Here is a 15,041-nt window from a genome sequence, read left to right on the forward strand (position 1 = left end):
CTGGTGTCTCGACTCCAGATATGTTATTTAGAGGACCATGCATTAAAGAAAAAAAACAGGATGGTTTTGTCGTCAGTATGGATTTAGGAGTAGAGTAGAAGGAATGGCAATGACATATTTTTGAGCTTTCTGGATTATGACTTTACAGATAAATATACCTGTATATAATTTGTATCTTCACTGAGGTCACATACCTGTATACAATTTTACCTTCTCTGAGATCACATACCTGTATACAATTTACAATGAATGATTAATTTCGAGATTTTGATAGCTTGTAAGCTTCTCCACAAGAAATATATCTCCTTACAGAAATTAACACATAGCACTACCACAAGAGTGTTCTATCAGCACAACAATCCAGAAAATCTCTAACATGCTGGTATCTGATCCAGATATCTGTATAGCAAACTGGTTCCATGCTTTAACACCAGTTGCTTCAGAGATTGCTCCAAAATGTTATATGGAAACATTTTCCAGAAAGCTCCAAATAATAGGAAGGCCACCTCCCATAGACACCATTTTAATTAAGTAATTCCAATTTTTTTTTAAAAATGATTTCCTTTTTCTCAGTAATAATAAAACAGAATCTTGTACTGAATCATGACTATGATATATTTAATCCTTATTGGAAATAAAACATTAATATTGGGCGTATTTAATGTTTACATTTTGTTTAGCAGACTAAAGGTATGGAGAACCAAATTATGGAAATATTCCTTATCCGGAAAATAACAAAGAGGTGATCAGAAACCTAGACATTGGGATGGCAGTGGATGTGATCTACTTAAGACTTTGCTAAAGCATTTCATACAGTACCACACAGGACGTTACTGATTAAACTGAGAAGAATTGACCGGCATTATATTATTTGTAAATGAACAGAGAACTATCTGAAGGATGGATTACAAAAAGTGTTTGTAAATGGAGCATTTTCTAATTGGACCAGTGTTGTTAGTGAAGAACTGCAGAGATCTGTCCTCACCCCTATGCTTTTTAATTTGTTTAATTATCTTGAGGTGGGCATTGTAAGTACTGTTGCTTACAGTATAATATAAATGTCTGTTATATTTTAAAAAAGTGGTGAGTTGGGGACCTTATTTGCAAAGGACTTGTGGATAACTCTAGGCAGTGTCACTCATTGGCTAATAAAGCAAATAAAATGCCGTCTTGCATAAAAATGGTGTTAACTTGAGGGGTGAAAACATAATTTTGCTGCTTTATAGATTCAAATTAAGGTCTCTAGCCCATAGACTGTTCAACGGATAAAATGTTTACAGCTGTAATCTAGTCATCTGGGCTCATTAATACTAGCAATCAGGCCTGGACTGCGAGTCAAAATAGACCCTGCCATTCCAAGTACACAGAGGCCCAAACTGCCCCCTGCTAACCCAAACAGACCCCTACCAGCCCACTATATGGTAATTTTTTATGGAACATACAGCAGCCCCTCTGGCATTTCCCAAAACCCACAGATTACCAGTTCGGGCCTGCTAACAATATCTCCTCCATTTAAATTGCGATTATGTCTTCTGTATTCCCTATGGGCAGTTCCAACAAGCAGTTGAGTTGCTGGAGTGATTTTACTTTTATGTAATTATTTGCAATAAATCCTGCTTAGGTCTGTTGTAGGGATTATACAGTTTTCCAATTTTTACATTCTTTCTGGCTTGAAAAAATGCAATTTTTCCCAAATTATTGCTACAGAGTTGAGATGCACTAGCCCATTTACCCTATGTTATAGCTGAGGGCAGAGGTTGAAGTCATCAGACAACACAAAAGGCAGTTTATCTAAGAGACTGGGGGCATACATTTACTGCAAAACAACAGTTGGACATGCCAAACTATATAGCAACAGTGTGCCAGAAAACACGGTCAAAGGGCTGTAGCTGCATTTTATACATGTAAAAAGATACCTAACACTGTACCATGTGGTTATACCCATGATTAACATACATTGCAACCAAATAAAAGCCTATTTCTATTAATACTGTATTTCCTTTGCATGTTGCAGTTCTCTGGTTTCTTTGATGCTGATGGTTTCATCAGCAATCAGGGCAGTTGTCATCAAAAGAGCACAATTGTACTGAGCCAGTCCTGGATTCTTAAAGGGCAAGTCAGTCCCAAAATAGGAAAAAATGCCTTATAAAAGAAAACATAATTCTAAGCAACTTTGGAAACATTTATTCCAAATTTTCACTGCTTTTAAAGTTATTTATTTGCTGTTGAAAGCAGCATTTGCTTAACTCGTGGTTGATACTTTTTAAACAACATTGCAAAAGTCTTTCAGCTAATTTAATCAGCTGCCTTGTCTTACATTGTAGCAACAGTGTGAACCACCAGGACAGAGAATATAAAGGGACAAACGCTGATTTCAATAGCAATACATATAGAAATAACAAATACCATAGAAAATGTGTAATTTATTTATATTGTAAAGGTCATTATAATTATGTTTTCTTTTATTAGGCAAAAAATAATTTTTTGGGTTGACATTCCCTTTAAAGGGCAATCTTTAAAGGGGAGGTTCACCTTTGAGCGAACATTTCATATGTTATAGAATTCCAATTCCTAGCAACTTTGCAATTGATCATTATTTATAGTTTTTGAGCTTTCCAGCTTTCAAATGGAGGTCACTGGCCCCATCTAAAAACAAACACTCCGTAAGGACCTCTCCTATTCATAGCCCATTCTCATATTCACATCAGTGCATGGTTGTTAGGGTATTTTGGACCTTAGGAACCAGATTGCTGAAACTGCAATGCAAAACTAAACAACTTAAAAATCATAAATAATGAAAACCAATTGTAAATTTTCTCTCTACATCATAATAAAAGTTAACTCGAAGGCAAACAACCTCTTTATACTGTTCTGAATTGAGTAGTGAACTACAGGGCCATGTACATAGGGTGAGGTGGGAGCTGGGGGGAGGGAGGGGGTCTATGTAGGGTAGGTTTTTTTATTTTTTTATTAAGGGTTTGTTTCTCCTTTAAGCTCATTGTACTACCCAAGGATAGAAGTTTGTCAAGAATATGGGTATTTGTCCTGGGTCGCCTACATATGAAGAGACGGCTTATTTAGTCAATCTCTGTTCCACCCTTTATGTCTAGATCAAGATCTGTTAACCAGAAGAGCCATTTACAGTGCAATTTTCTCAAACAGAAGTACAGTTGCAGAGGGAAACCATGATTACGTTTCCTTTAATCCGAATAACCTGCATACTAACACAGTGTAATGCAGTTTAACACGGACAGCAATTACATTGGTTCTTACGTTTTTCTTGGTTGGCCTGAGTTTAGAAATTGGATCTTAATTGGATTTTAACGCCATTAATTTTTCTTAATTCGACTTTGCTGCTGTAAACAGAAGGATGCTTGGATCTAATGCAAGAATGCTTTACTTAAGAGATTTTGTCTATTGAGTTCATTTGGGGGGAAAAAAAACATTTCTTTGTCACTAAACAGAAACATGAAATAAAAACACTTGTACAACACTACACGACTTTACTCTATACCGCACAATTTTAAAGGCACAAACAAAAACGTTACCGACATGATACGTTCTCATATTTTTCATGATCCTCTTATTTAACCCACAGCTGAACTATAGTAGACTGCTATTAGAACATGTCTTTTTTTTAGGTAAACGACAGGGCTAATGGGGGGAAGAAAGGATGTATGTGGTGGAAGATTTAGTGCTAAACGTATAAAGTACAACTTTTTTGGGCTGATCGTATAGGATTTTCATCTACGGCTGCCAACAACCCCTTTTAACCAGGGACAGAGACCTATTTTTATATAACAGAGGGCTACATAAGTTTCAAAGGAGCAGCACAAGATTCTTTAATTAAAATTGCTTGTTGGTAACCCTATTTCCATCTCAGAATTACTGTTCAGAGTCTCAGATTACTATGGGGGTGCCAGAACCGATGACTTCACGCAGACATTGACACGATAAAACATTAACGATATAAGACATTTGTCTGAATAACTAATACCTGAAAACACACATTTGCATAAAAATAATAATAAAACGGGTGTAAATACAAGGCAGGTTTGTGTGTAACAGTGAAAAGATGAACAGCACTATATACAAGCATTTGTGTGGGGCACACAGACCAGTGCTTTTATGTAGCACTAGCAATTTAATAAAGCTGTGTTCAACCCTCCTTGAAGAAAAGCAAGCACGTTTAAGGTCCATCCAAGCATTACAAGCCGGCCGCAAGAAATCTCTGTTAAAGCTGGAGCTTGTAGTAAGTGACCAAGTGAAAAAGGAAACAAATGATACAAACGCAGCATCCCTGGCTCACAGAAAACTCGCCCTCTGCTGGTGCAGGAATGAACTTTAATTTACACAATAGGAGGGGGTAGTGCTGGTTCTGGATTCACATTTTGTCCTTCGGCTTCACTTTTGACAGCCTACGAGATGCCCCACTCTTATTGAGCAACTTTAGCACACGATCCTTGTGGTCAAGTACTTTAAGCATGCAGTCCCGAGACTCTGTTATTTGGTCCATGACCAGCTTGCACCGCTGCATATTACCCTGTAGGAATATGAATAATGAAAAACATTAGACAACACTAAATAGGCGTTGACATTAAGCTTGATTAAATACATCTGTAAGATCTCCCAGAACTTAAACTTATATAATCAAATAATTTGAAGGCAACAATTCCAGTACATATGAATGTAACATTTTAAAAGATTTTGTAAATGCAGTTGCTGCTGAGAGCAGTGTCTGTCCATATATTTCCCCTGGTGGTTATGACTTATGAAACAATGTAGTAGGAGCCAGCTGATTGACAGACTTTGATGAGAAATTTCGGGTGGATATCTAGTTTTAAAAATAAGTAACACCTTAAGAAATGGTCCTACAAGCGATAATATGTATTGTGTCAGCATTTGCAATTAAGATTAAATCTACAACAATTTCTAGGAAGCACAGAGTAATCTAATCCCATTTTATTTTTAGAGAGCATATCAGCTACATAATTTGTGCCTCTTCTTTTTTAGACTTAACAGTTACCCCCTGGCTACACAGCAGTGTAATTATATAAACTAAAGTAAAGTTTCTGAACAAAAACATTTGCCATCTGACAACACTTTTTCTCTTTTTTTTCTCACTGAAATACACTGAATGTAGGATGTTAACACATGTAACAACAAAATACTCCTTCCAACATTACATTACAGCTGTTGGGGGGGGGGGTCATATTTTGTAGCATCATAAAAAATCTTGTGCTGTTACTTGGCAAAATCGAATGTAACCCACAAAATCTGATCAAAATCTCTCCTGGAGTTTAGTATTTCCAATCAGGACTAAAGAAGCTCAAATGGAGGTTTTTCGTGAGACCAATGCAGTCTCTTAGGAAGGAGCCTTGACCGTGCCAATTATGTGGAACTAGAGTTCATCCCACAAACTCTAAAGATACTTTCCATCTTAAAAGCATGCCAACCTCAACTAGTTTCATTGTATATTTCTACTAAATATAGGAAAATACACATACTACAACATCCTGAGATCTTATATGGAGAACAATAAATGTAGAGGCTTAAGCATTTTCCGTTTCCCATGAATCATCTATCTGACAATCAACAAACCTAATCCATACATTCCCATACATTCTACAAAAGCACAATAAAAAACTCAAACAAATCTTACCTGAATCAGTTCATTGATTCGATGCAAGTCATCATCAGTGGCAGTCTTCTTTTTGGGAACGAGTCCCTCCTGCAGCACTGTTAACCTTTCAAACACATCTTGCTCCAGTTTAATCTGAAAAAGTAAACGAATAGTCAAAATAATGATACATAAAACGACCCTTACATGACAATGAAATTCAAATTTTAAATTTTTTATGTCCAAAACTCAAATTCGACTAGGGAATAATTCAAATTCGACTAGGGAATTATTCAAATTCGACTAGGGAATAATTCAAATTCAACTAGGGAATAATTCAAATTTGATTCAAATTAAAAAAAAAAATCGAATTAGATTTTCGAGATTTATCATACTCTGGTCGTTTAAGAACTCAAATTCGACTATTCGCCACCTAAAAAATGTCGAATAACTGTTTAGGTCAATGGGAGATGTCCAGGGTTCAATTCGGAGTTGTTTGTAGCCTTCCTGACAAATTATGAGTTCATGGGAGTTTTTAAAAACTCACATTAATTCGAAATTCGACCTTTGATAAATGTGCCTCCCCTTCTCACATGTACTGACTGGTACATTACACTGTAACGTAAAGTTAGCATAATAGGCAGCCAACCTGCTAAGCAACCAGCAGGAGCCAAAGGTTGGATGTGGTGAAATTTGGCCATCCACAGATGGCTGTGCTGCTGCTCTTCTCACTTTCTGATGTGCTGACAAATATATTGTTACAATCTTATTATGTTTTCTTTTCTATTCCACATTAACTCACCAGCTGAAGAAGCTGAGCAGCACATAAATGAGTTTTCCAGCCCTGAACTCTGCAGGTGATCCCTTTTTGGTTAGCTACATCTTGCAATGTCAGTTTCTTCTCTTCTGCAATAAAGCACAACAACAAACAGGCAATGAGAATTATCAACTCAAAAGCTGGCATACAAAGTTAAAACATGAGTTAAAGTAAAAAGATTTTCATACCAGGCTATTAAAAAAAATCAGTGCTCAAAAAGCCCTCACTCACAGTAGAGGTTCTCTCGCTCACTTACTGAATAAAGTTGAGTAGGAGAGCCTTGAAGTGAGTGATGCTCCCCTTCTTTAAACTTAGTTTAGTTTACTGCAGGGCTAAACCTTTTCATCTTCCACAACTTCCCAGGCACCCCCCTGTGTTTCTTCAGATTTGGATCTTGCAAAGTACAGATCTCTTCTGAAAAGTTTTGTACTGTGCATGCACCGAGTCTACCAGAATTTACAGATCGCATGTACTAGGTCAAATGTGGCTCCCCCTGCCCCAATTAAATTTTTATGGTCCTCAACTTTTCTGTCTTTTCTTGACATCATCATTCTAAAGGAATCCGACGCCTAAACAAATGATTTGGTGGAATACTACATGGAAAAAAATGGACGACACAGATAAATTTGTTGCTCGCTTTAATTCCAGTGTCAGATTTGCATAAGAACACATGGGAAAAGGAACACGAACATGCAATTAAAAGGACTATTTACCAGCGACACTTTAGATAGACATCAATTCAAAGGGGTTTTCAATGTTCTGTTGCTTACGGGAGGCGGGGGTTGGGCAGGAAAAATGCTCCATGTGCCATTGAAGAAGGAAAGCTACAGGCAGTTTATTGCCAATAGATTAGCCAGAATAGTGCAAGTTATAACACTGTATTTATTCTGTAGAATGCTTTACCATTCCAGAGTAAACCGCTATAGACACTGTCTGTGTTTGTTTAGGATAGAAGCTGCCATATTAGCTTGGTGTGACATCAATTCCTGCCTGAGTCTCTCCCTGCTCACTCATAGCTCTGAGGTCAGATTACAGCAGGGAGGGGAGGAGGCAGAGGAGCAAACCGAGCATGCTCATGCCCTGCCCTGGAGGTTTAAGCTGAAAGACAGAAGTCTGGTACAGAAGTCCATGTGTACACAATAGAAGGCCAGAAATCCAGTGTTTCTTTTGACAGAGGACTCAGAGCAGCATTACTTTGAGGGTTTACTGGCGTATTTATATAGGCCTTTCTGATAAAGCTTACTTACTTTTAACCTTTTCTTCTCCTTTAAAGGGGTGGTTCACCTTTGAGTTAATTTTAGTATGAAGTAGGGAGTGATATTCTGAGACAATTTGCAATTATTTGTGATTTTTACATTATTTAGCTTTTTATTCACCAGCTCTCCAGTTTGCAATTTCAGAAATCTGGTTGCTAGGGTCCAAATTAATTGCTAAATTTAGCATCCACTGCGCAACAACGTTTACTTGATAGCTGGTCTGCAAGGTTGAATACAATGTATCACAATCACCAAAACAACTGAAGTGAGAGTCAAGTGTCCTGATAGCCTGAACTATCGCCCTACAACTCCCAGCAACCCAGTTCAGACCGACAGTGCTGGTGATAGCTTAACACTAGACCCCTTCCCCATAGCTTAAAACATAGCTTTTAATAACTTATTAGTTAAAAACCACACACACCCTTAGTGTGCCACACTTCCCACAACCAAACAAAACCCACTACGTCAGTGCTGGACCGTGTCCTTAAAAACATTCAATAAAATCAGGACACTTGACTCTCACTTCAGTTGTTTTGGTGATTAGGGTCCAAATTACCCTAGCAACCATGCATTGAATTGAATAAGGTTCAATATATTGAATATTATTGAATCAGTTGTTTTGGTGATTAGGGTCCAAATTACCCTAGCAACCATGCATTGATTTGAACAAGGGGCCGGAATATGAATTGGAGAGGGCATGAATAGAAAGAATAGTAATAAACAGTAGCAAAAACAATACATGTCTAGCTTTACAAAGCATTTGTTTTTTAGATGGGTCAGTGACCATTTGAAAACTGGAAAGAATATGAATAAAGCAAATAATTCAAAAACTACAAAATATATATATAATGAAGACCAATTGAAAAGTTGCTTAGAATCAGCCATTCTAGAACATATTAAAAGATAACAAAGGTGAACCACCCCTTTATGCTCCGATTTTTTTTTCAGGTAGTTTATTGAGAATTGGCATACAAAACATATCATTGTTCAACATGTCATTTACATTTGAGATAGAGTTTGCTGTTACATAAGTAGTGGTCTAAGTACAGGATAGCCGCTACTAGAACATAGATTCGAAGAGGAATTTAATAATTAGTGCATTACATAGTTCAACACTTCAAAGGAATAAATATAACAAAAAATGAGTATACTTTTTTAACCTTTATTGCCCTACCATTGGATGCTGCTGGGGAAGGGGATACACATCCATCCAGGGACCCCATATTTTATGGAATTTGGTAGGGACCCCCTTTACATTACACGTATCCTACATTATTTGTTTCCAACTAGCAAATGTAGGAGGGGTTATGTTCAAGTTACAAGCCTCTTTGCCAGTAATAAAGTCTCATGCTTTATCAATTGATATTGATTCAATTTAAGAACCTGTAATATGGCCAGAATACACAAGTTCTCTCAATTGTTATTTGTAGAACAGCTTCCAAAGTATCCAGAATTGTCCCCCAGTATGAACCATCTTACTACAGCTCCACATCATGTGGATAAAGGTCTTTTTTTTAAGGTGCATCTGGTACAAAGGTCTGGAGTGTCAGCATTGATGAGGTGTAGTCTGGCTGGGGTATAATAAGCTCTGTGCAAGATATATAACTGAATAAAACGTAACCTGTAATTGGGTGATACCAATAGAATGGATTCTTGTGCTTCAAGCTATTCCTCATCTAAGATAATGCCCACATCTGCTTCCCATTTGTGACGTAACTCTTGCAATTTCTTACCATGGACATCTTGCTATAGTCTAGTTTAAGATCCAATTTTAATCCCCTGTAACCGAAACATAAGCCTTGTAATATGTGAGAATTCCTTTGTAGTTCATTTGGATGTGTGAGCCTAAAATAACTGAGTGCATGCTCAACCAAAATGTAATCTAATAGAAAAGTACAGCAGCACCAAGTGTGCTCATAACCTATACAAATGATGCCATCTTAGATACCTCTCTGTGCAAAGCATTTTTCAAGTAGGAAATATTAGACTAAGGTTTCAAGATGAAAAAAAATGCAACAATAGGTATGAACTTTGAGGGACTAGTGTATAAACAAAATACCAGTATTTGAAATTACCTATATTTTTCAATACAGATTATATTTTCCGTGCTATTTAAAATCAAACATTTCCCATTATTATACATATCAGCCTTGTCCCAGAGATGCAAAAAGTCCCAGGCTCTCTAATATTTACACAATATTGCGCTAAGGTTAATTTTTATCAGGAGGGAAACCACTCATCAACAGTGATATTTTAACCCAATCATATAATAGATATTAAAGGACAAGGAAAGGGTACTTTATCTTCCATCTAGAGGCATACATTTTTGCCTTTAACTCTCCTTATATTCAGGCAGTTTTTCTGAACAGAAACTGCATAGAAAAAAAATCTGCCTTGTTCTTTAATGTAAATACCCATAACTCTATACTCCTGCACCAAGGCAGACGAACATGCACAGTTGTGACTAGCAGAGGACAGCGCATGTGCAGTGTTAATTATTTGTGCGCACACTTTCTCAGAACGGACAAGGAGCACTCACCCACAATAAACCAGCAATGCCCTCCCAGGGATCAGATACAAGCAAGGGGGCACTACAATATTTTATGGTCTGGAGTGGAAGTCTCTTACCTTTTACTCGCACATCAGTGTATCTCTGAAAATGATGGTATGCTGCTTTCCATGGGTTGCGATAATGGCGCAGAAGGGTAATAGGAGGCCTTGGCCTTACTGGGACATACCGCACGCCTTCCTCATCTGCAAAGAGATTAACGTTTAAATCCTAAAATTTCTCATTTTCAGCTTCTACTGAAATACCTTTATTATACTATTTTGATTCCAATATTAAAGGGGACCTGTCACAAGAAAAAAATATCCCAAATCAAGTTAGTCAAGCAAAATAAACTTTAATTACACTATATAAATTATTTGAATCTTGTTTCCTTTGGTCCGGGAATTCATCATAATAGCAAGCAGGCAGGAGCCATTTTGTGGACACTGTTATTAAGGCAAGCTTTGAATCATCTCAAAATCTTGTTTGTGCAACAGAATGGGGGACCTGATGTCATTCTCATGCACTGGTTACACAATTAAATGGTGAAGTGAGAGGGGGAATATGTGGAGCGCAGTGACATCTAGTACGTGCTAAATGGAAATTGAAAGTAATTGCCTGCCCCTCCTCTAAGGCATAGATGAGGGGGCAGACAATATTTGATTGACAGCTGAGATTTTTAAACGAGTTTACAACAGCTATGAATGTTTTACTAAAAAAAAAAAAAGTTTATTTTTGAAATGCATTTCCAATAAGGATTACTTTGACACGTATTATCGTGATGAATAAATAGCTTCTTTATTGTTGACCTATATTAGTAGCATGTCAGCTTTGTGCATGAAGTCTGTACTACGGTGAGGCACATCTAGCAGGTGTCCGCAAACAAGACTGCCTACTCGTTTTTCATTGGTAGGTGGGAGAAGATGCAGGCGGGCCAAGAAGAAGAGATGGCCACGGGCCGTTAAGGTTTTGTGTGCTGCTGTAGTATGAGCAGGTATGTGGGGATATGATTGCTCTGCAAGCAGCTAAAAAATGGCAAAAAAATAAATAAAATAATTTTCAGTGTGTAAAATTCTTCTATTCACTCCCCAAAGCCAAAGGGGATTAAACATTTTGACCATACACCCTCTTTAAACGGAGACACCTGTACATATAAGTGTAGCATAGAAGTTCAACATATTCCCAACCTGCAATGGCTACAAAAGAAACTGTATAATTGATTGTGCGCCTGCTGGAAATTACCTTTGAGTGCAGGCTGGAAAACTGTGGAGCGGACTAAAAGCAGTTGATAGGGTATACCAGACCAATGAACTCTAAAAGCAACCATGAACCATGAATTCTAAAAGCAAATACTTATTAGCAGTAAAACAATAATTGGATGACCGGTAACATACTTTCCTTATATGTGACTTTCAACTGACTAAAGCGGGGCTTTAACAAATTAAATATATCTGTCTTAAAATCTGTTACTAAAGTTCCACAAAGGTATTTTATTTAAACATCTTCTTTTGATGAAGAAAATTGGTCTTGGCCTTACAGTTACATGTGTAAATCATGTGCAATGCTTCATATTGGACAAAGATATTTTAAATTTAGATTTGTAGTTAAATGCTAAAGTATAAGCTTTGAAGGACATTCTATTACCTATATACTCTTTGGGAGGTGATTTTCTCTTCTCAGGCCTGGATGTGAAAGGTTTTACAGCATGGCATCGCTCTTCGTCTGTGCTGTTAGTCTCCATCATATCTCCCTCTTCTGTGGATATAACATGCTGCTGTTTGCGTGGTTTCTTGCGAGGTGAGGCCCCTGGTGGTAGTTCCCCAGCAGGACCAGAGATGTTATTGGCAAGCACTGTTAGTGGGGAAGATATTGAATTGGGGGGTAGAGGTGGCACTGCTGAGCAAGCACAGAAAAGAAAAGAATATTATAGAGTTGTACCAAACACATTTTGGTGGGAAATGAACAACCTATTAAATGCGTAACATAGTTCAATACGAAATAGGTAAAAAAAAATAAAAATAACAAGCATTTTGAACTGTAGAAATATTATTAGAAAAGAAAAACTGTAAGACAGGGGACATTTAACACGTTGAGCTAAATCTTGAGCTAAAAACAATTATCTTTAAAAATGTTAGCATTACTGGAGCTCAGTGTGTACCCAAATGAACAGTGGGCATATCCTAAAACTCATTCCCTAGATGCACAGTAGGATGTAGCCAATCATAGCTAGATCCTCACACAGGAAAATATATAATGCAGTTCCCTGTCAGGTTCTCCTAGCTGCTGGCTGCCCTTCCACAAGACAGGGATTAGCTGGCATGCTACATGCAAGTGCTTTGTGCAGCCAGATCTCCTGAGCAGATTTGGAAAGTATCCCAATAAGACAATGGATATGTCAGTTATGGAACTTACTGTAAAAATGAACCGAACTTGATAGCTCTCTACCTGAAACAGGTCTCAAAATGTCCATTGGTTCTGCCTCCTCTTTCATCTTGTCCTCAGGCATGACAGCTCCAGATGGTGCATTACTCAGAAGAGGTGGAGGTGCAGATAATGCAGGAATTGTGGCAGGAGTAATATGGATGCTGCTAGGCATAGGTCCAGATACAGGTTGAGAGGGAGGGCTTGGCACAGCTGCTGTAGGGTGATGAGAAGATGGTAGGGAAGCAGCTGCACTTGGCTGATCAGCTGCTCCTGGATCCCCAGTCACTCCTGGTGCTACAGATACATGAAGATCTGCTTTGGGTTTGGCACTGTATTACAAGAAATCATAAAAAAGCACTGTTTATTATATTACCTCAAAACTTTTTATTAATAACCACAGAAAACATTTAAAAACTTATACCAGACTATTAGCGGCATCCTAATTATTATGAGATCTGCTGTCGTATGAGGAAACAGATAGGACAACCTATTAATCTACTTACAAGCATATTATTCCATAATGATACAGTAAAAATCTGCTTCCATCTTCTTAAAACGTATGTGTATAACTATGAATGCATAAAAGAATATTCTTCTGAGCTAGATCTATTAAAAGAAAGGTTGGAAAACCACTTTTATATCCTTACCCAGCAGGCCGCGGAGAAGCAGATGTGCTGCGCAAGGCGCTGTCGTGACGTGGGCTTACAGCATCTCCTGGGTGAGGGGGAATGAGGCTTTTCCTAACAGATAACCTTAAAAGTAGAACATACACTAAAATGAATATAAAGCATAAAGCAAAACTGAAAGGAATATAGTCTTTGTATTTAAATGTAGCAGGGGTCTACTTTATTCCCAAAAGAAACACCAAGGTCTTTGCACACAAAAAAAACATATTAATGTAGCATTTAAAAACATACATAGTATCACACACAAGAACATCAGTGCAATTCAGTGAAGAGGGGGTTGTTCCCCTTCCAAAACTTTTTCCATTCAGGTGTCTTCAGTTCACCAGAAAACCATTTTTTTGTGAACGGTTTCTATTTGAAGTTTAAAGTTTCATATTTCACTAACTCAGTTAACTGTTCTAAATGGATACATTAGCTGACATTTCTTATCTATGAGTTTCATTAAAGGCAGCTTTTAAAATTGATACAATAGTTGCTAAGATTCCACAGATTACTGAGCTGCCAAACAAACACCAAATACAGGAACATTAAAGTATACATTTTATGTAAAAAAAACAATGTAACAGTGCATTTTACGTTCTGCAAAAACCCTCCTAGTCCAGCCCATCTGAACCACTTCTTCTGCCTCCTTTCCCAGGCTGTGCAGGGGAGCCGGTGACACCCAGCATACTGCACTGTAGGATAGGGACCAGCAGCTAGGATGACCCGATAGGGAACTGAAGCCTGTCTTTGCTGGTGTGACTGCAGGGCTGTGATTGGCTATCCCCTTCCCACTGCGCTTCTGGCAGGGATCGTTAGGACTCTCCCACCCCTCATTTGAAAAAAGGACAGGGACCAGAGAGCATCTTTGGGGAGCTCCAATAAAGGGGATGTTTTTAAAGAGAATATTAATTTTAGCACCATATAGTATATATAGTATGCTGGGTTTTCATTTGGAGGGGTTGAACTTGACAGACTTTTTCAACCCGATTTCACTATGTAACATAATTGCCTACAAAATTTGTGTTTTTCATTTAGCCTTTATGTCTTCTTTAAACAACAAACTAATTAAAAATTTGAAAACACAGCCACAAATAAAAAATGCAAAGCAATTGAAAAAAGTCTATTACTGGTGAACTGAAAACAACTGAACTGAAAAAAAGTGTGTAAACCCCCTTTAAAATACAGCTCTATTATACTGTCTGTGTAATTTTACATGTAGTATTTAACCAAGACCTAGGCACCAAATCATAAGGTGCAGTGGAGTTAGCCACAGCAACCAATTGAAAGTTTGCTTTTCATTCTAACATGTCTACTGCTTCCTACCCTCAGTTTGTGGGTTTCTCATTAGACAAGTACTTGTTTTCCATTTACTTACCGTTTCAGTCAACATCAAGATATCTGCTTATCTATATTCTTATGATTTCAAATATGTTTTTGGGCAGCAAACAAGGATAATGCTTATTAGGTCTAGTGTTAACACTGTACACATAGATGCACCCCTTTAGGCTGTAGCACTCACCCCTCAGTTGCAGGTTTCTTTCGTAGGATGCTGGGCCTAGGAGAGGATCCCTGTGCAGGGGAACTGCCAATTCCAGGGCTCTGACTGTGGCTCTGCATAACTGTAGTGCCAGCAGGTGTGGCACTGAAAGAACTATTTATGGGATTTGCAATAATTGTGGCACCCTCTGCAAGTACAACTGTAGTGAAA

General features: G+C 37.8%; 1 protein-coding gene across 9 annotated transcripts in view; it reads right to left on the reverse strand.

Annotated features, from left to right (window-relative positions):
• Positions 1–3,184: 3,184 nt before the first annotated feature.
• sap130.L (Sin3A associated protein 130kDa L homeolog) overlaps positions 3,185–15,041 on the reverse strand; it is a 42,324-nt gene continuing 30,467 nt past the window's right edge. For 4 of the 9 annotated variants that reach the window (XM_018262059.2, XM_018262057.2, XM_018262061.2 and 1 more), the window contains 8 exons: positions 14,853–15,030; positions 13,313–13,417; positions 12,654–12,994; positions 11,886–12,137; positions 10,322–10,447; positions 6,423–6,526; positions 5,663–5,776; positions 3,185–4,543 (listed from right to left, as the gene is read on the reverse strand). In XM_018262059.2, coding sequence (XP_018117548.1) covers positions 4,385–4,543; positions 5,663–5,776; positions 6,423–6,526; positions 10,322–10,447; positions 11,886–12,137; positions 12,654–12,994; positions 13,313–13,417; positions 14,853–15,030 — 1,379 coding nt within the window. In that variant the 3' untranslated portion in view covers positions 3,185–4,384. 9 annotated transcript variants of the gene reach the window in all.

This window comes from Xenopus laevis, chromosome 5L, assembly GCF_017654675.1.
Source record: "Xenopus laevis strain J_2021 chromosome 5L, Xenopus_laevis_v10.1, whole genome shotgun sequence".
NCBI lineage: Eukaryota > Metazoa > Chordata > Amphibia > Anura > Pipidae > Xenopus > Xenopus laevis.